The sequence below is a fragment of the Platalea leucorodia genome (genome assembly GCF_965183815.1).
Source record: "Platalea leucorodia genome assembly, chromosome: Z".
Taxonomy (NCBI): Eukaryota; Metazoa; Chordata; class Aves; order Pelecaniformes; family Threskiornithidae; genus Platalea; species Platalea leucorodia.
Window position 1 is genome coordinate 26,597,449 of NC_138858.1, and position 25,884 is coordinate 26,623,332.

Sequence of the window (25,884 nt, forward strand, 5' to 3'; positions counted from 1 at the left end):
AGAGGGACAGAAGAAGTGCATTTGTACAGAACCATGACATTCACCAGGATGGCAGAGCATTGTTAGTAATTTACAAAATATACAAACATCTCTCAGATAAATAAAACCAACTCCTAAATTACAGATCAATGACTACAGACATTCCAGTGTTTAAACTTCATACTTTGTATTCAATTTGCCACAATACTACAAAATGACAACTTAAGTGGGCGCCATACTCCGCTTAATTAATAAGAGACTGTAAAATCTAGTTTTGTTAGGTATAAAATATTTTAACAAATATCAGCCTTCTGTTGTCAAAGCTAAATTCAAACTTCTCCCTCCCTTTTGGGCAGCAAAGTGTCAGAGATTTCTGGTTTAGACAATTCACGTGTAACTGAACCTTGAATTTCACTTAGAAGGTTTAAATCCATACATTCAACCCATGACATTACAAATCAATGCTCCCTATACACAGAACATTAAATATGTTTTCTCAAAAAGCCTTTAAACATTTGGGAAAAAAAATTTACCTGCCAAATTCAGGTTTTATTCCTAATGTTTTTTTCCATAATATATTCTGGTAACGCATGTTATTATGCAATCTTCAACTTAAGTTAAATTGCAAGGATGATGTCCCTGGGATTCCTAGCCAAGAGATATCAAGAGAATTGCTTAAATTTAGATTTAAAAGTAATTCATAGTACAGTTCCTAGATAAAACCCTCAAGTTAAGTTTAAAAGATAATGAAAAGAACAATCTTTATATACAGCTGCTAGAAGCATAATGCCTGACCTCAACAGAAAAAAGTGGTTGTTATCTGGAAAACTTTTAATAACATTCCACACAAATTTAAGTTCAATGCTAGCAAGTCCACTAGTATGAAATTTTAGAGCCCCTACTACACAGAATATTTGAATTGCTTTTAAGTTTATGATGCAGGGAACATTTAGAAGCAAGTATATTCATTAATAGGAACTTCAGCATAGGTGAAACTATGACATATATCCAAATTAAAGTTGGATTTAAAGAAAGAAGACTAATAGGGACTTCATGCTAACAGTACCACACTGATCCAGGGATTAAGCTAGGGGTTTTATTTTTTGTAATGCTCTTCTGTTATTATGAATACAGTGTAGTGAAAAAGCATCCATGAAAGTCGGTCCACAATCAGGACATGGAGGGGCCTCAGAATTTTATGCTGTCCTAGTAAAGGTGATTCACCTTAAGAGCTGAGTTCATTTCAGCCACAGTGTATACTTACACAAGTTGTGGGATGTGGCCCTTCCTGGTTTTGTCTTCTAATAACAGAGTTTGAAAAAACAGCCCAAATATTGTGCATGAGACTCATGAGGCAATCCAAGAATATAAGTAGTCTTCAAAGGAGAGAAACATGACCTTATACTAAGACCTGATTATATTCTAGAATATTATGATGGTATGTACCATTATGGATTGTTCAGTTCCACAGCACCAATTTAACCTCTTAGGCCTCCGGTTCAATGAGTTAAAATTTAACTTTGTTAAAAATGAAGATTTCTCACTTTTCCAACTCAAAATATTTTAAAAGCTTTTTCTCCCAAACTTAAATCACATCACAGAGATGGCTGAGTTAATGTTAAAAGGAATTCAAGTATCTGTTAAATGCCATTGTTTAAAAAGCTTGGGTTTAAACGATATTCCTGTTAGAAAATTAAATACTGTATATTTAGGTTTGTGGACAGCAGTAAACAGAGTGACTGATTAGGCTAGAGATTTAGTACCACTGTTAAACACAAATCTACACTTAAAAAAAAAAAAAAAACACAGACGCCAAAAAATCCCAAATACAACAAAAATACCACTGCACATAGAAGAGGAAAGGGCGCCAAGAAACTAGTGTTGTAAAAGTCAATATTGGTTTCTTTTCCAGCAAAATTATTATCCCAAGACGTGAATACTGAAATTAAAAATAGCAAATATATAATCATTTAGCTCTGTGATTGAAACCACCAGTTAACTTCCTTAAACTGTACACTGCATTACACATTCTGTTACAGAGAATGTTTATGCACCATAGTCATTTCTCACAGGTAAAGAATACTCCATGAAAATAGCTACAAACAAACGCTATAATTATAAAGTGGCACGGGTAAATTCTGGACCAAAACACTATTTAAACAAGATCAGATAACTCAACAGTATTCATGCAAACTTACAGGTTTATATCAAAAGACTTATCCTAAAAAAACCCCAAGAAAAGAATTTATAGTATCTACCCTACTTGTATTTGTCCTCCAGCAGCTGCTGAAATTACAAAAGCAGTAGCCAAACCTAACTTTCTGTATCTGTCAGTCTACCCCACTTCTTAGAGTAGAAATAGGGAAAACAGTTCTTACGAAGAAAAATAATTGATCCAAAGTGCTTTCCTGAAGTTAAAAAAACAAACAAACAAAAAAAAAACCGGAGTGAACCACTAAAAAACCTTCCAAATTCTTAATACATTTATTTGATCATTATATACCACAATTCATTCTCAGGCCAACTGTTGAAATTATTATCCTCCACAAAATATGGAAGGCTTTATATTCTAGAATGCAACATCTTAAAGAAGGGCAAAGAATGGTTATCTTTTTAAAATAAATAAATTTATAATAAGATAAACCAAACACTTCCCATTTTACCCATGCACAGCTGCAGAAGAGACAAACATGCTGTGTGAATTTTGATCTAGGCTTTTAGGGAATATAATAAGTGACTGGAAAAGTACAGTCGAAGAGAAGCATAATGACTTCTTACGTTTCCCTACATTCTGTTACCCTTGAACGCGTTTTGAGCTGCACTGGTTGCTGCTGTTGATGCGGCGTTGGCTGCAGCAGTTTGTACAGTTTTGTTGGACATCACTCCTGTTGCAAACTCCTGCTGTGCTTTCTCAAAACTAGCACCAGTCGTGCGGTAGAGACCATGCACCTAGGGAGGTGGAAAAGCAGTGAAAAAAATGGTACTGAGCCTTCCATTTTTTGGCAGACTAATAGCAGAGTCTCAAACACAAAGCAGCACTGTGTGGTGGGGAAATCTGGTTTGCTCATGTGTTTGGGAGGATCCAGAAATGAGTAAATGGGACTTTTTTCCCACAAATCCTACAACTTTTGATTGCCCTGCTGCACGCACAGTTTGACTGTAGGAATACCTCTAACTTTTTGCAAGTTCAGAGGTGTCTCATAAGTCTTTACTACAATGTGTGTGGTATCTACTCAAGTTGTGCCAGGGGAGGCTTAGATTAGGTATTAGGAAAAACTTCTTCACAGAGAGAGTGGCTAGGCATTGGAACAGACTGCCCAGGGAAGTGGTGCAATCACAGTCCCTGGAAGTGTTCAAAAAACGTGTGGATGTGGTGCTTAGGGACATGGTTTAGGTGGACCAGGCAGTGAGGTTAACGGTTGGACTTGATCTCAGAGGTCCTTTCCAACCTTAACGATTCTATGATTCTACTGTCTGAAATAAGACATTTAAATACACAAACAGGCTGCATCCTTAGCATAACACAGGTCTCATAGCTTGCAAAAGTGTCTTCTGTCTCAATTTGTGTACTACTTGTCATACTCATTAAAGTAAGTGTGCATATGAAAAAAAACAGCAGGAAACAAAATGAAAAAAGTAGTTTTGAATCCACTGTGTCAGTAACATTTTGCTGAACTTTCTTCTACATCAATTTTTAGAAACATTTTAATTTCTCTCATTGATATAGCTACAAGAACAAGCTAAGCTATCACTGAATATTAAAAGGTATAAAATATCCTAATAATGCAGATATATATCTGCTAAACTAGTGTGATGACCAATAGCTCTGCATAATAAGCAGAGGTATTAAACAATATGATTTACAAACACTCTGAACAATATGGAATATAATCTCTAGTACAACAAAGAAACAAATCCTAAGTAACTTCCAATTACCTGAGTATTAAAATTAAAATACTATTTCTGACTCATATTCAATCAAGTCACAATGAAGTTGTCAAATAATATTGCAAAGATACTTTCATTCAAGTGTAGCAGGAAAATTAATGTTGTAATTTTTTTCTTTGTTATAAATGTGACTATTTCTCATCCATAAAGATATACGAGGTTACATCTGAGCATGCAGGTTTTTGAAAACAATCCAGATGTATATAGTAGGAAGAGCATTAAAAAAAAAAAAATGCTACACCATACATTTTTTCTTCCTTGTTTCCTTCTCCTGTACCTGAGTATTTATGCAGAAAACAAATATGGAGAAGGGGCATCTCCAGGCAACACTTAACATTTCTAGCTTACTGTAAACAGGCCAGAAGAGTTTGGGTATGTGAAAATCTTAAGTGTAACTGAGATTGAATCATTAGAACTGCCAGCACATCGTCATCAGAATTCTCAGTTACATTTTATCTAAACAACATCAAAAACTTATTAGCACATTAGTATCTAAACTTAGGTCTTCTGGACAGAAATTCACAAAAAGGAACCAAGGGAAAAAAGCATCTTTCTTTGAGCTTTCATGCTACATAATCATTAATTGACAGCAAAATATTAAAATAATAGAATCAGAGAAATAAAAATCGTTTTCTGAGGTGCCAGGCATGTCCCTCTTCTCTTGATTTTAATGGGAATGATTTTGGTAAGAGGTGAAACTTAGCAATCATTTGAATCACACTTCACTCAGCCTGATGAATCACCACAGATTTGAAAATTACAACCTGGCATCTACAGGTACAATCATAGTGTCCAGTGCGTTCACCTACCCTTTCATTGTGGGCTTACCTCCCAATTTCTCTTATTCAGAGCTATCCTTCCCCATTTTAGTTTGCAGAAAATAGGTGCACTGTACAAACAGAATTTTGTGACTCCGCAACAGTATAAGCAAAAAAGTACAGTTGTTAATAGGTAAGGCAGACCCCTAAGAATATCATTTAATCCCCATGGCTTTATACGAGAGTACCTCTCTCAAGCAGATTAAACATAGGAAATGGAAGAGGGGAATAATATGTAACTTACCTTTTTAAACATAACTAATGAGATAACAGCAGATGCTGTGAAAAGTGCAGCTATGATTATCATCATAATGCCAACAGGAATACTCTTATTCAGACCGGTAAGAGATGAAATCCACCCACTGAAGGAAAAAGAAAGGACATGCATTACTAGCACAGCACGTAAACCATTCGACCACAGGTATCCACCACAAGGGAAGCTTTATCAGCTCCTGGTTCTGATCAACTTTGAATATTTTTGAAGAAAAAGTCATGGGAATTTTACATAAGCGTATTTCAGTTCTATGATAAGCTTTTAGAGCTTAGTGTCCATTTTTCCCATACACTGAAACTATACGAAAAATTGTAGTAAAGGTGATTATCTTTGAGCAGAATTGTGGAGAAATTAGACAGTTGCTCATCAATTTTTGGGGGGTTTTTTTGTCATATTGTCATTTCAGACTGATTTAAGACTACACAGTTTTGTGGAAGAGAAAATGTCCCTAAAAAGATAGCTTCTAACTTGTTCAAATATAGAACAAAAACATGCCCCACACACACAGCTTCTCTGTGGGAAGACTCATTTAACTGTATCCACACTGTGATACTTTCTCAATTGAGGTTAATATAATGTTTTTTTGAAGTAGACAGCATCAGATTAACTACCAGAAAAGACTGGTATATCAGTATCTACTTCAAACGTTTCCCCATTCTTCAAAATCGAAACACCGTCAGAAATACACAATATCAAACCTGAAACCACAAAAAGCAGGTTGCCTTAAGAAAAAGAAAACATTAAGAGGGAAAAGATTCTTCCACAGAAAAAAAAAAGCAAAGAATTTCTGTAAACCCGAACAACCTTAAAATTTTCCCCTACCTGTTTCAAACTGCTTTGCTATCCCATGTGTCAAACGGGACTCTACCACAAAACTCCAAAATCCAAACTGTAATTAGCATTTTCTGATTATCTAGCTACTTTTCATACCCCTTACCCAAGTATCATTAAAAGCACACCCCACATACTTGGAGCAGTGGCTGTTTAAAATACTTTTTTTATTTTGTTAATGCCAATCAATGTGTCTATAAAAAAGCAAAATAGCGGATTCAAGAGCAAAAATAATAAAACAGGATCTTTCCTTACACTACAGTTCTAAAGCAATGCTGTTTTGTCTGCCTTATGCATGTTTGGAGGTTCGCAGCAAAAAGCACTGATACAGAGAAGTGTCATTACCCAGCTACAGTACTGACAGTCATAGCTCTCCGTGCTACCAGCTGGCTACTACAACCATGCATTTAGTTAATTCAGGTTTGTTGGTTTTCTCCCCAAGGATGGTTACTGATTCTCAATAGCTTTTCCTTGTAAAATCTCAATATTAGACCTCGAAGACTCAAATAAAAGACAATATACATAAAAGCTTCATGTAAAAGCTTATCTACTTACAAGCATCAAAAAGAAAAAATCAACTACTACAGAATAAGGAGCTGACTCGGACAAATAACCTTTCAAATAATATCAAAGATATACGACTATATTGACCCAAATACATTGTTGACTCACTGTTCAAATTTTAGCCATAAGTTTCCTTAATAAATATGAAGTATATTAATATAATTAGAAATAACTAATGATACAAAATAATATGTAAATAGTATATTATTACTGAATTATTTTCATTTTCTCTAAGTTTTGCTCATGTCTTTATCTTAAATATAGGGCAAACAACGTCTCCACATGCCACCAAAATAGAGGAGGTAATATATAAAAGAATAGTTCAAAGTGGTTTACATTGAAGCATAAAATTTGACCAGCCTAATAACAGAAGTACCTCACACTCTTGGGATATGTTTCACCCACTTTTCCTAGTTAAGAGCAAAAATGCTTTTTTTGAGTGCTAAATGTAACAATTCCAGTGAACACAAGACTTTTTTTTAAAAAACACACAGACTGTATTGCAGTTGCAATATCAAATATGTCTGTCTTACATACAGTACAACACTACAGCAAACAGAATACTCACCAGTTTCCCCATCTTTGAAATCCTGCAGCTTGAAGTACATGTACAGCAAACTGACAGATATATACAAAGAAGAACACAAAGAACCTGAATGAACTGTCACTCCTGAAAGAGGCGGGAAAAAAGATTAAAGCAGCCAGGCAATTAATGACTTTTTGTAAATACTGTAGTACTAATCTAAAATTTTTTTCTGCATTAACTAAAGGAAAAGTGCTTTCATTTATTGACAGTGACTTGAAGTATCACTAATTCTGTGGTTTTGTGGAGGGTTAATTTTACAAAAGCTCCTCCTTCTTCTTTAATATTGTATTTTTGCCACCTGCACCTCTAACAGAGGTGACAATAGCAGCAAGACACTATTCCTTAGTGTTCTGTTCAGCACACAGCAGGGCTTCTTAGGCTAAACATAGAAGTTCTACTACAATGCATGAAGAACAGAATTCTGCTCCACTTTCAGACTGAAGTTCACAGTGCTGGCAGGATAGGAAGAAAATATTTTACTTGTAAAAGGAAATAAAATCTAATATGGAATTACTGAAACATAGTGGAGACCAGAATACTGAAGCAGCTGTTGCTTAAAAGCAAAATATACAAAATAGGTTTGCTGTAAAAAACAAACAAACAAAAAAACCAAAAAAAAAAACAAAAACAAAACCACCCCAAACAACCACTAATATAAATGTACAGGCAAAATCTCAAAGGCTTCAACTTACTACTATCAAAACTAATGATTGTATGATATGTTTGCTACCAGAGTTGTGAAGAAAAAGGAAATCATTTAGTTAAGTCACAGAACCAGATTTTGCCATTATTAGCTCTTCCTGCAGAAGGGGGTTTGTTCATTTCTATTTATCCAACCAGTTCAGTTCAATAACTATTTCATTTTCAGCTGAGCAACTGAAACAACTTCCTTTTCCAAACAATATTCACTAAGAAAAGCTACGGATTTACTAGAGAGCAAATGCAAGTTAAACCGTATGATTCCTCAAAGATGTGTGGGTATAACTATACCTCCTTGGTTAGCAAAAAGAAACATCTCATTTAGTCTAAAGCTTAAGCTTAACTGCAATTTCTGGACATCACTTTCTCTACAAAAATTAGTGCATTTTAACTGAGAATATCCTGATCACTTCTATGTAAAAAAAAAATTCCCCCAAAATACTGTAAGAATACAGGATTCCGAATCTTTACATGCTGATTTTCACAACAACAAAAAAAAATTCAATTTTGCATGCAAACCAACCATTCTATTCTTAAACACAAAGCTACCACACCTCACACTTGTGAAGTCTGCAAAGATTGCTAGAAGCTAGGAAAAATATTTGTTTTATTTCTATATACCTCCTCTACTAATTCTTAAGAATCTCAGTTTACTTCAATTACAGACACTGTAGATCACTTAATGATGTAAGATTTTTAAGTGTAGAGTTTTATGAACTCCATTCAGGAAGCCAAAAATTTAAGACACTCTTAACTATTAACCTACTCAAATTCTTGGTGTGAAGGGACTGAGATTTAATGAGAATTTTCTTTAAAATTGCTATCAGCCCAATAAGTTAAGTATTTCTTGCAAATATTTTGTCAATGATAGAAGCTATAAATACTTTAAAGGATATACCATGATAGTCCTAACTATTGCCATTATGTTTCAAATACAACAACTGAATCAATGGCAAACACACTACTTGTTTCTAATGAAAGCACATTGAAGAATTATCATAATGATAATCAAGCAAATTCTGAAATGTTAACGCATTTTAACAAGTTTTTAAATATCCTAAGTCAAGCTGAAGTTGTTACCTGAAAGCTCCATAAAGTGGTCTGTACCAGCAGACAAAAGAACAAGGAGTAAAAAGCAAGAACCAGAGAATACTCAATCCAAAATCAACCCCTCGCGTAGCATCAACGTAAAACCAGGCCAAACATCCAAAGATATTAAGAAACAGTGTCACTGTATGGACTGTAGAAGCAAAAGCAAAATAGTCTTAATTAAGTTATGTTCATACAATGAATTATTACAACTGTTAAAGTAATACCCAAACTGAGCATTTTTAAATAAAACATCAGCATGCTGACACTAAGTCAATACCCTCTCAATACTCTCAGCAATAAACTGATTTTTATACAGTTTTCTAACTTTCAGGTAAACCCTGTATTCACAAGTGAAGTACTGAACATGAAAATTCAAGTACTATCAGGTATATGGTGAAGCAAAAAACCCTGTCATAAAAATAAAACCTTTTCAAACTTAAAATGATGAAAAAAAAAGAGGTTTCTACGGCTGCAATAATTGATACTTTTTCTACAGTAATAACTGGATACAGATATCTAACAGACTACTGAATATTTTTGGAGAGAAAGCTTATAAATGATACAAAATGCATCACAAATTCAGCACTGTACACATTCTAATTTGAAAATAAAATTTTCCAAAAAAATCTTTCAAGGAAAAGCTCTTTGCCTTCCATGTAATAAAGCAAAACAACCCACTTAATAAAAACGTTTCTCAGTAAAACAAGATCTGCAAGGAGCTGTTCTAGATGCTTTAATACATATTGCATATTCAAATATTTCATAACATTGGTCTTAAATATCTACCTTTTTGGTGCTCCATTCTTAGCTCAATACTAGTATTTTCACATTGGCAGACCTTCTAACAGGTTAACCATTGAATTTCTACTAAAGAAAATGCATTGGCATTACAACTTCACAACTTATTTCAAATATATTTAGTTCTTAGAACAGAAAAAGATACAGCAGTATTAAGAAACATTACAACTACTACCTTCGTGCTATCTGGCACAGAAGTTAGTTCTGCCAGATTTAAAAGACGAACACGAATTTCTTTGTTCAGCAATAACCAGTGATTCAGGAGTGATTCTGCTATCTCAGAGGACAGTTTCTGTCCTTGTGGACCAGGATAAAGTAGAGTATTTATAATTGAGAGTGCACAAGCTGCTCCTTGCAAATAATGACTTTTTATTTAAGTTCAGAGAAACATTTTAGTCATTCTACTTGGAATGTAAGGTTAACAGAAGAACGGGCAAGATAATAAAGATGCTGAAAAAAAGACTCCTCGAACTCTTTGCTGTCCTCTTAACTAGCACTTAAATAAGCCCTAAATCAACTTAGTGGGAAAAAAATCTTTAAGCAGAACACCCACATTATTGCATGAAAAGCTGATGAAACTCAAAACATTTCCCTCAGACAAGTGATATTTTCCTCTAAGAGTCACCATAATCAGAAAACTTTGTACTTTTAAATAAAAAGCATTTAATGCATATACATATCTTAGCACTGTTCCAAGAGGTCAGCAAAGCAACTAATTTCAGAATTTGTGTGCGTATGCCTCCTAAAGCACAACAAAGGATACAAATCCAAATTCCTGCCTTCCTTTGATAAATATGAAAAACTTACTAAGGGGTATTGTTCCTTTTTCTAGTCAATACTGGAAAACAGGGAGACCCCCTAGATCACCAGAAACATCCACATTCTGGTGGAGTTTCAACTTTCCAAAATTACTACCTTTTTTGTAATTGCACTTATGATAAAAGGACAAGTTTTAAAAGAATACCATCAGTGCAGATGAGGGTTGAAACATCACACCCACTACTGATGCTTATGAGCACAGTGGAACCAGCAACATAGGGGTCTGCTTGACTACTATCACAGAGAATCTCAGCTGTAAAAACCAAGTATCAGCAAGCTACGGATGAAGACATGGGACTTCACTGACAATTCTCCCTTCACTCCACTTGCCCTTCTCTCTGCCTGCTGCAAGGTACAGAAAGGCACTTCTTCTTTGAGCCAACACCTTCACTAAGTGACCTGGATAAGGCTTGCTGTTGCATGAACAGACAGGTGTTTTTATGTTCAGGGTAATGGTTTTAAGTACCTTCCACCTACTTGCCTCTTTAACTTAAACCATGATACAAGTTATTAGAAGATAACGACCACCTGGGGGCTGAAATGACCTAAGGCACATGACAATAACTTCACAGCAATACTAATACAGTACTCAGCATGATCTAAGAAATCCTTCTCCTGGTTTAGCTGTGGAAGCAATTGAGGTTAAAAAAAAAGGGCATTCATGCCAGAATAAGAGTGAACAATGGGAAATTACATTAGTTTAATACATATTCAGACTCAACTTCATTTTTATTAGTGTAAACTTACTTGTACAGAAGAATCCTACTTAGATATACATTCCCTGTCTTAATTAACTACACTTTATCATCCATTAATGTTTAAAAGTGAATTGTAGATAAAGACCACAAGTTGCACCAATGCTATTCGGCATCTACATTATTGAGATTATTATTTTGCAGTCCCATTTAGGACTGTATAAAAAAATATATTTTTGTAAAAAGTTTCATTTCAGTTATGTTTTATTGATGGTATTCTCGGGAAACCGAAGTTCTCACTAGGACACATGACAAAGGAATTCCTCCTTCCCAGGAATCAGCTGGACTGTCACCTTGTAATGGACTGCCCCAAGGGGAATGGGATGCCTACAAAATGGAGGGTTTTGAAGCCACAAGGGAACTGATGAGTGAGGACAAAGCTGGTGAAGTTTGATCACACACAACCCTGGAGGACAGAGTGGCTTCAAATGTAGTTTAGGCTTTTGTTCCTTGACTGTTCTGCTCTTTCTGGGCAGGGGGTGGGTAAGACGTGCAAACACGCCTTACAAATGACAGAAGTATTTTCCATAGGAAAAAAATATATTCTGAAACAGGCTTAGATCAGCACATAGCATAAGCACATGCTATCAAAAATGTGAAGGTGGTTTTTTTTTCTCTACAACATATATTAGGATTTCAGCTAAAATACTGGACACAGTCCACATTGTTTGGTTGTTGTTTTACAGATTCGTTGCTTGGTCCACTCCATATTATTATGGTTTTTTTCGTGTGTAGCATCAAGAATTTTAGAATCGGACCTCTAGAAAACATAACCTACAAAGAAAGGCTGAGTAAACTGTGCTAATTTAGCCAAAAGGACAGGACTAACGGGGGTAAATGTGTTCCCTATAACAACAGTGGACAGAACAGGGAAGATCAACACAGGAAGAGAGAATTAAATTATATACAGGGAAACATCTTCTAATTATAAGACAGCAACACACTAGAACAGGCTTGGAGGGAGTTCATGAAGTGCCCATCCTTGGAGGTTCTCGGGGACAGGCAGAACAAACATCAACACAAACTGATAGATGTACTATTGATTGTATCCTCAGACAGAAGGATGGATAAGATGACACTCTCCTGAATAGAAAAAATACCATAAAAGTTGGCACTTTAGGGTATTATTTTTCTACCGGAGAATCTACAGTTTAAGTCATTGCTCTTTGAAAACCTTTAAAAGTCTTGTTCATAGAAAACGGAAACATGCACAACCTATATAAAGTAACAAACCCAAATACCACAAAAGCTTTCCATGAGATTCAGCAGCTCTTACGTTTGTAACTTCAAATAAGAAATATTCTTTGAAAATCAGTACTGCTCATTTTGTACATGCTATCAGCCTGTGGGGAAAGTAGCTGGAAAACACAGGCTTCTGAGCCAAAAAATTTTTCGTGTTAGATATGCGTCAAGAGACATCAGACATTTCACTAGTAACAGCATATGAAGCTCTAAGAAGTAGTGCTTAGTGCTAAAGAGCCAGGAAAACCGTCATTCTATCTGCAAGCCACTAAAACAGCAATGGTCACAAAACCAAGATAGAATACAAAAGCTGCACTGGCAGCTGACAGAAGCCATTGCTAATTGATTGCTGTAGTTCACAAAAACATGGGAGCACTCAGTCAGCAAAAACAAACAAACAAAAAAGGCTCTCCTCAGAGGGAAAAAAAAACAACAAAAAAAACCCCAACCAACCAAAAAAAAACCCCACCAAACATGTGCAAAGATAAAATCACATCAAGGAATCAGAAGACTCTGACTTCTGATACAAATAGGGAAAAGATGGATGAATTCATGGAATAGGGACACAAACAGACTTGTTTTCTCCTGAGATAAAGAGCATATAGATCTGAAACAGGTAAAAAAGTTTCCTCAGATACATATAGACCAAGAATAAGGATATATAAATTGCTACTACCCATGGAAATGCACAGAAAACCAAAACAGAAAGGCTTGTTCCTAGGGCTGCTAAAAAGGAAGAAGAAAACTAACCTCCTATACAAAGTGCTGAGCACACGGTACTAGATTTATCGAAATGTGATTATGTTCACAGAACCCCTAGGCCTTAAAAGACCTAGGAAGTTCTGGAAGAGGAAATGAAATGTAGGGTAGAGCAGCAAGCAGAAGCAGGCTGGTCTGCTATGGTAGTAAGTGCCTCCACTGAGGAAGCATAGCCGCTCTAATAAAAAAAAGAACCAAACCATATAGATAGGATCCTGGGAAAGAAGAGTCACAAGGACTGATTCAACAGCGAGCCCTTAGGCATGGAGTTCTGTACTCCTTTTTTTTTTTTTTCAAGCTTGAAATAGATTTTGTCTTTCTTTTATTATGCCCTTTTCCTCCTTCCTGAGTAATCCCGAAGTCAGAGAGTACTTGAGCTAAAGAAGGAAAAGAGCAAAAGGACTCAGTTAAAATCTCAGTCTACCTAGAAGGAAATCTGTCATGTTAGTATCACTCCTATATATTTTGAAACACCATAACGTTGCTACTTCCTTTACTTATTGCCATAAGAAGGAAAAACAGTATTAATATTCTAATTCTCACTGCCCAGCTTCACCTTGTGTTTGAAACATATGGCACTTTCAGAACTCAGGCCTGCAAATGGCCAGAATTCGTAACTATCCTAAAACTTTGGAGTACTTGATCTTAGATTTCATATAAATCTTAAATGTCTGTCAGATTTATGAGTGACTAGTCACACATTCTATGGTGGATTTAGTTGCCTATTTGAAGATTAATGACCCAGCAATGAATATAGAAAGCTGTGGATTATGATGAAGTAGAATTCACTTGATTCAATGCTGACTGCTCATTTTATGCATTTCAATTATGGGGCTCAATCACAGTAATAAGATTACCAGATTAACAAGTAAAATTACAGAGATTTGCTAACTAAATCTGAAGCCCTGAAAAAAATACAGAAAAGTTCTGAAATTTGCATTCCCTTAGTATGCTAAAAGTATATTAAAGGCATTCAAAGCACCTAAATCTTTGGAATTTCCTCGGTCTTAGCGTAATTATTAGGCTCTCATCACACTGGACAAGGCAGAAGAAATAAATGTTGTGGCATTTGTACATTTGCTTCATGCAGGATTTCTCCAGTCAAAACACAGCACCTGAATGAGGGCAAAATTAATGCCACAAAGATGGTGTACAGCATTCTTGGTGTTCAAAGGATAGTTTTAACATTGACTGATTTACTTTACACTATTTACTTTACACTATTTTTTTAAACAGACTAAAATGATACTAAGTCTCCACTATAGACTAAAAACCTATATTAAACTATATAAAGCTATGTATATTAAAGCAAATGGATATCATACTTCTTAAATTCACAAGTCTTCTAACACTGATTGTGAACTGTATTTCTTAATATATAAGCTGATTCTAAAAACACTAAAATTATTTCTAAGTTCATAAATGGTCAAAGCTCATTTTACAACAGAAATACTTAAACCAGAAAACTGCAATATATTAGAACGAAATTGCCTTAGGATAATCCTCCTCCTTTTTTTTTTGTGGAAGTTTCTATGAAATAATTCCATACTTTTAAAATTGAAGCTAACAAAAAGATTTCACTTCAACATTTTGACTTCTGGATTTAAAACAACTTCCTATTACAGATGTTGCAAAAGTCAAAGTAGCAGGTATGTATCATCAAGTTTGAATGGGCATTTCCTTTTTTCTTTTAAAAAAAATACTTACACATCCACAAATAGTACATAATCTTTACCGTCTTCTGGAATTCTACAGGAATGTCTACAGAAAAGTCCTGGTAGAAACAAGGACCTACTGGAAAATTCTCAGGAAGAGGTGGCCAGTTATTTTTTCTACCTGCAAAACAGAAAAAAAAAAAAGAGCTTTATAATACAGTTTTAATCTCTGTATACTAGAAAGGGATATGCATTTGGACTTGTTCAAATTGTTTTATGTATGGGTTTCACAAGCATATAGATAATTTGGGCTACCCAAACCCAAGAGTTTTATCAGCAATCCTCACACTATACCAAAAATAAACTTCAGAAATAAAACACAATGAAGTGCAAACAGATCAAGGAAAGTACAATATTTTATCTATGTAAAACACTAAGCAGGCATTTGACAGTTCCTATAAAGTAACGAGAAAAGAGAATTCTTCACAAAACAAGCAGATACAGGCAGTGAAAATCTGCACAGGACAGGCCAGTTTTTATTTACTGTATGCACTGTCTCCAGGGAGATAAACTTTCTTTTCCTGAAGAGATTATAAAACCCCCTCTTTGATCTGTTTCACAATGTCACTGTAAAACTAAAAGTTTCTACGAAAAAGTGAATTTTCTGCAATTTAAAGAAGTATTTTTTTCATGCATACCCCCCTGCTGACTGAGACTCTGCATCTCCCTTTCTCTGCGATCTAGTTCAGCTGCTTTTCTTTCCAGTTCTTCTTGACGCTTTAGCAGTTCTGCCTGGGCCAAGGCATGCTCCTGAATAAAACAAGCATCATTAGATATTGATAAAAAATACGAACACAAAATAAATATTCCAAGTCTGTTTTCTATAATTAAGCGTCTCGCATTATGGATGAAGAATGACCTAATATTGCATGAATTCATGCATTAACTGATTACTTAAAGGCAGTATTAATTTTCATAAATCATTAGGAAAGCAATGCTTATTTATAAAAGACATTATTCCAGAAGTGTATTTAAAGAATTATAATTAAAAGGAACTTAGTCCCTGAAAGTTACAGACAAACCTTTGCAATTTGTGTGTAAGCAGGTGGTTCTTCTGTTGGTTTCATTATTGCTGGCTGGGTACTGGGTACGTTAGGCATTTTCACATTTCCTGGAGGAGGCTAAGAAAACAAGATACAATTATAGGGAAACAGTTTCCTATTCCAATAAACATCTTTTCATTAACTCTATAAGAATGAATCTGGTTGCTTTAAAGGAAGTGTTACTGATAAACTGAAAATCTGATATGCTGCCTGCAATCTTTATAACCTTTAGGAAAAATAAGTTAACTGTATCCTGTGGTTCACTGTTCTGCTTATTTGGTTTTACACTGCATTACTTGCCATAAACACACATGGAATTTTAGGGATCAGTAGAAAGTAAATAGAATTTTAATTCTGTTCAGACATGAATATGAATAAGGACAGTTACTGTTTAAGAGAATTGCAGGATTTAAGAGTGATCTATTCATACTCTGAAACACGATGCCATTTATTAGTAATGTCTTCCAGAGCTTTCTACTTAACAATGGCTTATATCACCTGGCTAACTAGGGAAGCAACGTACCATATTAAATTTTCCAATTCAGGATCCAAAATCTATTGTTTAACTATTCCACCAGTATGTACCGTAGTATCTAGTTTCAAGTACCACTGGCAATTCGTTCACTTGGTCACTACCTATAAGAACACAGCTTACAAGAAGCTTTTAGAAGCTCAGTTTTTTACTTTTTTCTTTCCTTTTTTTTTTTAAATCCTCTCCTCCTCATTCCCATTTGTCGTCATCTCTGACTTTCTCCACATCTCTCTATCATACCCAATGTTAACCAGTAGCTGTCAGACCAAGGAAAAAGCCACTGCCTAGATCGAAGTTATCAACTGAACTTTACCAAAGCAGATCAGTATAGCGCTAGTATGATGTTGTTTTATTCTTAAATATGCTTAGGGGGAAACTACGATTCTTTCTTTGTGTAGGGCCTGCAACATGAAAGACTTCCCTGTTCTGTGATCTTGTAAGACAGAGAACAACTTACTCCTAGTAACACTGAAACCAAGAACAAAAACATGGTGAGAAGCGTGATGTTTTCAATTCAGAAGCACCTTAAAACAAAGCAGGAATCAACTAAATACCACTAACTTGGCAAATTATGACTTGGCCCAGATTATCTGCATCTTTTCATCTTTTGAAATGCACAAAGGCAATACACTGAGGAGAAAACATCATGTCTGAGTAAACTCAACCTCTGTGTGTGATATTGCAGCATATCTCAGCAACATCAGCTGATTCCAGCATTTCAAAATTACCTTTTCACCTTATACATCAGCTCCTAACAGAATACTGAGATTATCAGAGAAGTCTCATTTCTCAGAAATGCTTGGTGATTTAAGCTTTTCATCCTAAGAAAGATTACTCAGTGCTGTAGGATGAAGACAACCGAAGGCTCAGTGCTGGGTCCTGCACTTGGGTCACAACAGCCCCAGGCAACGCTACAGGCTTGGGGAGGAGTGGCTGGAGAGCTGTCTGGCAGAAAAGGACCTGGGGGTGCTGGTTGACAGTCGTTGCAATATGAGCCAGCAGCGTGCCCAGGTGGCCAAGAAGGCCAAGAGAGTCCTGGCTTGCATCAGAAATACCATGGCCAGCAGGATTAGGGACGTGATTGTCCCCCTGTACTCGGTTCTGGTGAGGCTGCACCTTGAGTACTGTGTTCAGTTTTGGGCCCCTCACTCCAAGGACATTGAGGTGCTGGAATGTGTCCAAAGAAGGGCAACGAAGCTGGTGAAGGGTCTAGAGCACAAGTCTTATGAGGAGCAGCTGAGGGAGCTGGGCTTGTTTAGTCTAGACAAGAGGAGGCTGAGGGGAGACCATATTGCTCTCTACAACTACCTGAAAGGAGGTTGTAGCAAGGTGGCAGTCAGTCTCTTCTCCCAAGTAACAAGCGATAGGGCAAGAAGAAACAGCCTCAAGTTGTGCCAGGGGAGGTTTAGATTGGATATTAGAAAAAATTTCTTCACTGACAGGGTTGTCACTCATTGGAACAGGCTGCCCAGAGAAGCAGTTCAGTCACTATCCCAGGTGTAGATATGGTGCTTAGGGATGCGGTTTAGTGGTAGACTTGGCAGTGGTAAGTAAACGGTTGGACTCAATGATCTTAAGGGTCTTTTCCATCCTAAATGATTCTATGATTCTGTGAAGCTGGTTAAAGATGGTTAATACTGCTGTTCCTTACGCTGGAGCATTCTGTGATAAGGAAAAAGGCCTGTATGAGAACCCCTACAAAAAACAGGCAACCATTAAGAGTCTTATCATCTTCTGCTTCAAACATAAGATACAAAGCCTGCACCAGAGTAACAAAAAGCGACTGACAAACTCTTATGCATTATGCATTGTAGGCCACAGCAACGCTACAAAAGCAAAAAAAAGAAAAAAGTCTGATTATTGTAGCTCTGTGGCTGGAGTAACAATAGCTTTGAAAGCATAACTGATAAGCAGCTGCCTGCTAGACTAATGAGCAAGACTGTTCACAATCTCCAGCAAGGACTCCAGTAGCCCTCCTGTAATACTGTGAAAAGTAATAGTAACGTTACTTGTAATAGTATAAAAAGGTGGATTGTCAGATTAGAAAATATTTGAAAAATTAATTCAGAATATCTATCCTTGAAAGACACTTTGTCCAAACAGCCTGCAGTGCTGCTAACAACTGGAACATGCATATATGCTTATGAATAAAGGAGCCAATCAGAAAGCTCACTAGAGCTACATAATCAAAGATGTTAGCCAACAGCATATATGATACACGACATTAATATAAGGTACTAATTATGTACATAATTCTTATGATTCAGATTTCTACATTATTTAGGTTCCACTATATGCTAGGTGGCCATCTATATAGTGTTAGACTTGCTGACTACTGTGCACGTAATGCCTGTGCTCCCTGGAAGAAATGAGGGTACACCAGTGGTTTGTAGCAGGGGCTGTGCATCCTGGAATCCTAAGAAAGTCAAGACGGGCTGGGGGACAAAAGCTGTTAAGGGATGTTACAAAGGCTACCACTTCCAGCAGACTCTGAGACCTGGGGACTCCTCGTTTCCAACTGCTGGAGCGCAGTCCAGTGCACCCTGAGACCCTCTGAGGGCTCTCCATTCCAGGCCGATGGAGACAGTTATTGCTTTCCTGTTTCCAGGTTCAGCTAGTAGCAAGTTGAGTGCATGTCCCAGGGATACACACAAATACAAACACACCTGCACACACCAAGGACACTAGGATGGCCAGCTACACAAGCTGCCACAGACAGGGCACTGCCTTTAACACCACCCCCACATAACAGAACTACACAGAACATAAATACACAGAGTCATATCCCATTCCTCCTCTCCAGCTGGTCAGCACTAACATTGACTATTGAAAGCACATGCCTCACTCTAGATTTACAAGCACACCAACAGCTGCAGATCCCTCAGCCAGTCTGATACACCTGCCTGGATCTGGAGCTCTCTTACCTCGTATACAGGTTTCCTCCTGTTTGCCAGTTAGCCCAGCTTGACATTCACTAGAAGATTCATGCACTCGTACACTTGGGTCACAAGCAACCTCCGCACTCGCAGCTCCCTCCAACACCAGCACAGGCTGTCAGCTTGCCCTATATCTAAGCCCAGACCCTGGACTCCCTTAAGTCACTTTTGGCTCAGACTTTGAGTCTTCCCAGGGAGAGGTTTTTCTCCTATTTGCCAGCTAGTCCAGACTGAAGTTTGCTAGTGAATTACACATACACACACAAAGGAAAACACGCTGGTCCCTTCAGTTGCTGGCACCTCAAATATCTAGACCCTATGACCCGTGGTCCCTCCATCTGCTGACACTCCGATGCTCAGTTGTTGATACCACAGACATATGGACTACTACTTCTTAGGGCCTGACCATGTTTCTGGCACCTAAGTCTCTCACTCTAGCCTCTCCAGTTGCTGGCACCTAGACTTTGCAGCACCCAGACGCCATAGAGAGTGAAACATCACAGAAAGATAGTTAAGAAAAGATTTAACACTAACTGCAGTGATTAGGCGCACGGCTGTCAGAAAAGTGTACTGACTAGTAGCAATTTACATGCAACCAGCCCCTTTTAATCCATCCTCTTCTCTAGTCTCCTCCTTGAACTGTGACAGGCTTGGTGCCATGACCACCTCCCTGTCCCAGTGATCGATCACCCTCTCAGTGAAGAACCTTTTCCTAATGCCCAACCTGAACTTCCCCTGATGCAGCTTCATTCCATCTCCTCGTGTCCTATCGCTGGTCACCAGAGAGAGGAGATCAGCACCTCCCCATCTGCTGCCCCCCATGAGGAAGTTGTAGGCTGCAATGAGGTCACCCCTCAGCCTTCTCTTCTCAAAGCTGAGCAAACCAAGTGACCTCAGTCACTCCTCCTAAGTCTTGCCCTCAAGACCTTCCACCATCTTGGTCGCCCTCCTCTGGACACGCTCTAATATCCTCTGGACACGCTCTAATAGTTTAATGTGCTTCTTATATTGAGGCACCCAAAACTGCACACAGTGCTCGAGGTGGGACCACACCCGTGCAGTGTAGAGTGGGACAGTCACCTCCCTTGACCGGCTGGCTACGCTGTGCTCGATGCACCCCAGGACACGGCTGGCCCTTTTGGCTGCCAGGGCACACTGCTGACTCATATTCAACTTGCCATCATCCCAGACCCCCAGATCTCTTTTCACAGGGCTGCTCTCCAGTCTCTTGTCCCCCAATTTGTACATATAACCAGGATTACCCCACCCCAGGTGGAGAATCCGGCACTTGCTCTTGTTAAATTTCATACGGCTGGTGATTGCCCAGCTCTCTAGTCTATCCAGATCTCTCTGTAAGGCCTCTCTACCCTCAAGGGAGTCCACAGCTCCTCCTAGTTTAGTACCATCAGCAAACTAACTTAATGTACATTCGACTCCTGTGTCCAGATCATTTATAAAAACATTAAAGAGCACTGGCCCTAAAATCGAGCCCTGGGGAACCCCACTGGTGACTGGCCACCAGCCTGATGTAAGCTCATTTACTAAAACCCTTCGAGCCCGACCTGTCAACTAGTTGCTCACTCAACTGATTATGGACTTGTCTGGCTGTGTGGTGGAGATTCTGTCCAGAAAGATACTGTGAGAGACAGTATCAAAAGCTTTGCTAAAATCCAAAACCACCACATCTACTGGCTTCCTTTGGGCAACTAGATGGGTGACCTTGTCATAAAAGAAAATTAAGTTGGTTAAGCAGGACTTCTCCCTCGTCAACCCATGCGGGCTATGACCAATGACTGCGTTGTCTCTCAAGTGTTTTTCAGTAACTCCCAGAATAACCTTCCTCATAATTTTACCAGGCACCGAAGTGAGACTAACAGGCCTGTTAATTGCCAGGGTCTTCCTTCTTTGAAGGAAGGAATTTTTGAAAATTGGGACATTTGCAAGCTTCCAGTCGACTGGGACCTCTCCAGACTCCCAAGACCATTGAAAAATAACGGAGAGAGGTCCCACAGTAACATTGGCTAGCTCTTTCAGTACCCTGGGATGAATTCCATCAGGCTCCATAGACTTACGTGCATCCAGCTGGAGCGGCAAGCCTCAAACAATTTCAGAATCAGTTGCGAGTTTATCACGGCCCCAGTCACAGGGCTCCGGGTGTCCCAGGGCCCATCACTGGTGTTAAAGACAGAGGTGAAGAAGGCATTAAACATCTCTGCTTTGTCTACATCCCTATTTGTGAGGTGACCGACCTCATCAAGTAATGGACCAATGTTATCATTGATCCTCCTTTTGCTGTTAACACATTTTAAAAAGCCCTTTTTGTTGTCCTTCACAGTGCTGGCCAGCTTGAACTCTAATCAAGCTTTGGCCGCACGAATTTTCTCCCTACAGTGGTGAACAGCATCTCAGCAGTCCTCCTGTGTTGCCTCTCCCTGCTTCCAATGTCCATACACTTTCTTTTTCCCCTAAGCTCTAGAAGATCTCTGCTCAGCCAAGCTGGCCTTCTGCCCTGCTTGCTTGACTTCTGACACTTTGGATTGCCTGTTCCTGTGCTCTTAAGAAATGGCTCTTAAAAAATGACCAGCATGCAACCATTTTAAACTCAGGTTGCACTAAGTCTTCCTATCAAACTGAAGCACTCATTTTTATAACCCTAATCAAAGCTAAGAAGCAAAAAAAAAAAAAAAAAAAAAAAAATCCCATAGCTACTTTACGTGAAACAAATAGAAGTATCCAGCTGCCTTGGAAAATCATTCAGCTACCAAAAAAAAAAAAAAAACACCACCCCACACCAAGAAACCCACAAAACATAGTTGTAAAGTTTGGGATTTTTCTAGAAGTTAAATCAGAGAAGGTACATCTTCAGGCTCTAGCATTGTGCAGCAGATCTGGAGAACTGCATGGACTTTAAATAAAGTTCAGCCGACATGCAAGATTATCTATTATTGGACTGATGTAGGTAGTAAGGAAGAGGTACAGGGTACAGGAAAAAAAGAAGGAAAAAAAGTTATTTGTGATAACATTTTGTCAGAAACCAACTAACGTCGTCTTTTGTCCTATAATATATATATATATATATATATATATTTCCCAGTATTCAGCAATCACTGGAAAAACAGAAGTTCAAGAAAAATGCATACAAGGCAAACAAACAAGAACCAGGGAGAATAGAGGTTATGTACACTAAGCCTTAATGCAAACAAGCGTTGCTTCATACATGCTATTAAAACATACTCAATGAAAGTCAAAGAAATAATAATTTGTTGTCTTGGAAGACAAAACAGTAAGGCAGACAGTTCTTTGTACAGTTATTAAAAAGGCAATACAAAGCACAATTCTGGAAGTTAATGTCTCACATCAGTTTCCAAATATAGAGTAAGCACAGGTTTGCTCCAATTGCCATCTCTGAAGTTAGCTCAATTAAGAATTAAGCTAACTTCATTAAAAAAGCTGCAAAACAATTCCAGTAAAAATATTTATTGGAATGTTAGCTAGCATACAGTAGGTTCCTTACATTCTGAAATGGAGATGTATTTGCAAGCTGTTGTATTGAAAAATTGTCTGAAATGGCCTAAGTGCTATTCTACAATATGGATGAAGTCTAAAATTGGAGGCATTCTGGAAAGCAGTAGCTCTGATTTAGGTTTTTAAAAAGGCGGGCAAGGGACATGCATTTAATACAGACAAAAACTGTTATTGAGGAAATACTATTACCAAGCAGTCAGATTAGAGCTAGTTACAGGAGCAACTGGTTTGCTATTTAGAACCAAAAGCAAACATCCACATTCTAAGGTCACCTCAAATGTCTTATCAGCACGAAAGATGCAAGTGGGAGAGAGACACTTGTTCAGTAACTATGAAAATCCTGAAGATGTCAAACTAAGTAACTGCAGGGACTAGTTTTCAGAATTAATGGACATTTCATAGAGACACTGAGATCCATACCTATTAAGCAAGCAGAACAGGAATTCTCATCTGTTCGTGTGCTTTTGTCTGTTATTTTGATTTTTATTGACATAGGATTTCTAGGAATAAAAATTGCTGAGGTATCTTTGAAGGAAACCAGTGAATCTGGCACTTGCCAGGTTAACTCCTTTAAACCTGAAGTACATTTTATGCAGTTTATACCAGAGCATCCCAAAAACTACTGTGCCTTCTTTTGTCTCAGAAGTACATGAGTAGACGTAGGCTTTTCAGGTGGCTTCAGGGCAGTAGATGTCAAGCCTATTCCTTCCCCTCTCAAATTTAACAGTCCAATCCATCCTTCTGGAACCTGGAAGACTTGACCCCGTGTCAGGCACAATGAAAATCTGAAAACAAGACTTGATCCATGTTTCTTACCCGAGCAGAATGTCACAGTCATCCTGTAAAAGTGCTTTCATTGCTTAATTTCATACTTACTGGATCAAAGTCTGGCTTACTCACATATCAGGGTAAAACTGTAGAATTCTGCCGTAATTAATACATAATTTACTAAGTACAAGAAATGAAACAGATACATTTTGGCTCCCTTATGGATCAGCATACACATGGGGTTGCAGGGAAAAGATGCTGCTGCTTTTATTACGCAGCATGTTACTTGTTGGAACACAGCAAACTAATTAGATATTATGGGGGGGAAAAAAAAAATCACTGTAAGAACTGCCAAACACTGCAACAGGTTGCCTAGTAAGAGCACAGGATCTCTATCCTTGTGTACATTCAGAACTCCCCAGGACAAGATGCTGAGCAATGTGACTTAGTCACCAACTTTGAATAAGGGGGATTGAAAAAGATGGCCTCCAGAGGTCCCTTGCAACCTATGACTTGGCATTTATTTTGTCATACATGTCTGCCCATGTGCTGTTGGTTGCCTGCCCCAAGTGCTATTGGTGGCTTAGGGTTTTGGGTATGGAAGAGAGATACCCAACTGACTTACAGCCTGCGCAGGACTGACGAGAGATTCACAGCAAGACAGATGGTCAGCGATTCTGTCTTCTTAAGGGTGTAACTAACACTAATTACTCCGACTTGTATTGTGAGGACTGCACTAACCTCCAGCCATCACTGGATAATATCATACCATAATATACCACCCACATTTGGAGAGGCGAACTAAGTCGACTGTTTTTACAGAGACTTTACTTCACAGATCCCTGGTCCCTGACCCTCACTGACACATTACGATAAGGTACTTGTATCTTGAAATTCAACCAACGCCACTCTACAACACCCTTTTTTGTTCCTACCTGAAATCATACTTATGGGATAGATTTTTTTATTTCATACCTTGCTCTCACAGCTGCACTGGGAGAAGAAGCAAATTATTATGATCTCTCTTGAAGAAATGCTCAAAAGAAGTTCTCTCTTGAATAGATTTCCCCATGTGAGTGAAGTAGTTTATTTACTGGGGGCGGGGGGAAGACTTCCAAAAGAAGCCAGGTGTGGGTGATCAATCTGGTTTCCTATAGACACTTCACTGTGTTTGGATGCAAGACAGAAGGAGTGGAGCTACCCAGGAATTTACTAAAAAAAAAAAAAATAATAATCCATTGAACTGTGCCTCTTAAAATAAAAAAAACAACTCTGTTAATGATTTTTTCCGAATTTTTAATGCAGCAATTTGAAAGTGATTGCTATATGTATTATTGTGTCTATACATGTTATACACACAGAGTGCTCAGAGGAGTTCAACATGCACCAGTAAAACTTGTAGAAGCAGGAAGAGATTAAAGGCCTTCTTTAACAGTAGTTTCATTAAATGATGAAGCAGAAATACTAATTGTCTAACCTCATCGGTTCCTTGTTGATTTCAGAAACATGACAAAAGACACAAAGTCATCTCCATGGTGACTGTTAGAGCTGGAGACAAAACCACTGAAAACGCAGGCAATGATATTTAATCTGACATTTATACCATTCACTAAAAACTTTCCTTGGTTTAACAATCAAAAATAAGACAGGCTTTGAAATTTGATGAGCAAAAAAAAAAAAAGACTCCTGATTTCTCATGTTAGATATCAAGGTGGTGACACTTGAGACCTAAAATCTCCTATGCCCATTCACTTTCCTCATTATGCCTTACATGTTATTTTCCTACCAAATGTCCCAGTGCAGATGTGAGGGACATAAGTTGACTGAGAAGAGGTGAATGCACTGAAATACTAAAAAAAAAAAAAAAAAAAATTATAAATAATTAGAATAAGGAATACTGAGAAAAAGTAGAATTTACTTTTTGTTTTTCTTGTCCTATCCTGATGACCAAGAAAGAATTGATAGGAAGCATCTTCCCTGGCAAAGGGAGAACACAACTTAGCTAAGATAAAGAATGTCAGTATTCAGAGTTTTAAGTCACTTTCTCACAGAAGAAACATCCCTGTTTGAGTTTGCAATGGAGAAATATTTCTGTAGTCCAGCATGCTTTATTAACTTGAATTTGGAGGGAAGAGGGAAAGCAGGCTAATGCTGTGTTAATGCTATAGACTGCAAGATACCATCTTACCACTACCATGAGA

At 37.7% G+C, this 25,884-nt stretch overlaps 1 protein-coding gene across 2 annotated transcripts in view; it reads right to left on the bottom strand.

Annotated features, from left to right (window-relative positions):
• Positions 1-2,602: 2,602 nt before the first annotated feature.
• The window catches only part of SCAMP1 (secretory carrier membrane protein 1), a 39,290-nt gene continuing 16,008 nt past the window's right edge, over positions 2,603-25,884 (bottom strand). Inside the window, exons 1-8 of one of the 2 annotated variants that reach the window (XM_082336550.1) lie at positions 17,183-18,104; positions 15,902-16,000; positions 15,518-15,629; positions 14,872-15,000; positions 8,780-8,939; positions 6,983-7,084; positions 4,990-5,107; positions 2,603-2,928 (exon numbers count right to left, since the gene is read on the bottom strand). In XM_082336550.1, the coding sequence (XP_082192676.1) occupies positions 2,764-2,928; positions 4,990-5,107; positions 6,983-7,084; positions 8,780-8,939; positions 14,872-15,000; positions 15,518-15,629; positions 15,902-15,979 (864 nt within the window). In that variant the 5' untranslated portion in view covers positions 15,980-16,000; positions 17,183-18,104 and the 3' untranslated portion in view covers positions 2,603-2,763. Of the gene's footprint in view, positions 2,929-4,989; positions 5,108-6,982; positions 7,085-8,779; positions 8,940-14,871; positions 15,001-15,517; positions 15,630-15,901; positions 16,001-17,182; positions 18,105-25,884 lie in introns of those variants that run through there. The other variant, XM_082336549.1, reaches the window with a different exon arrangement.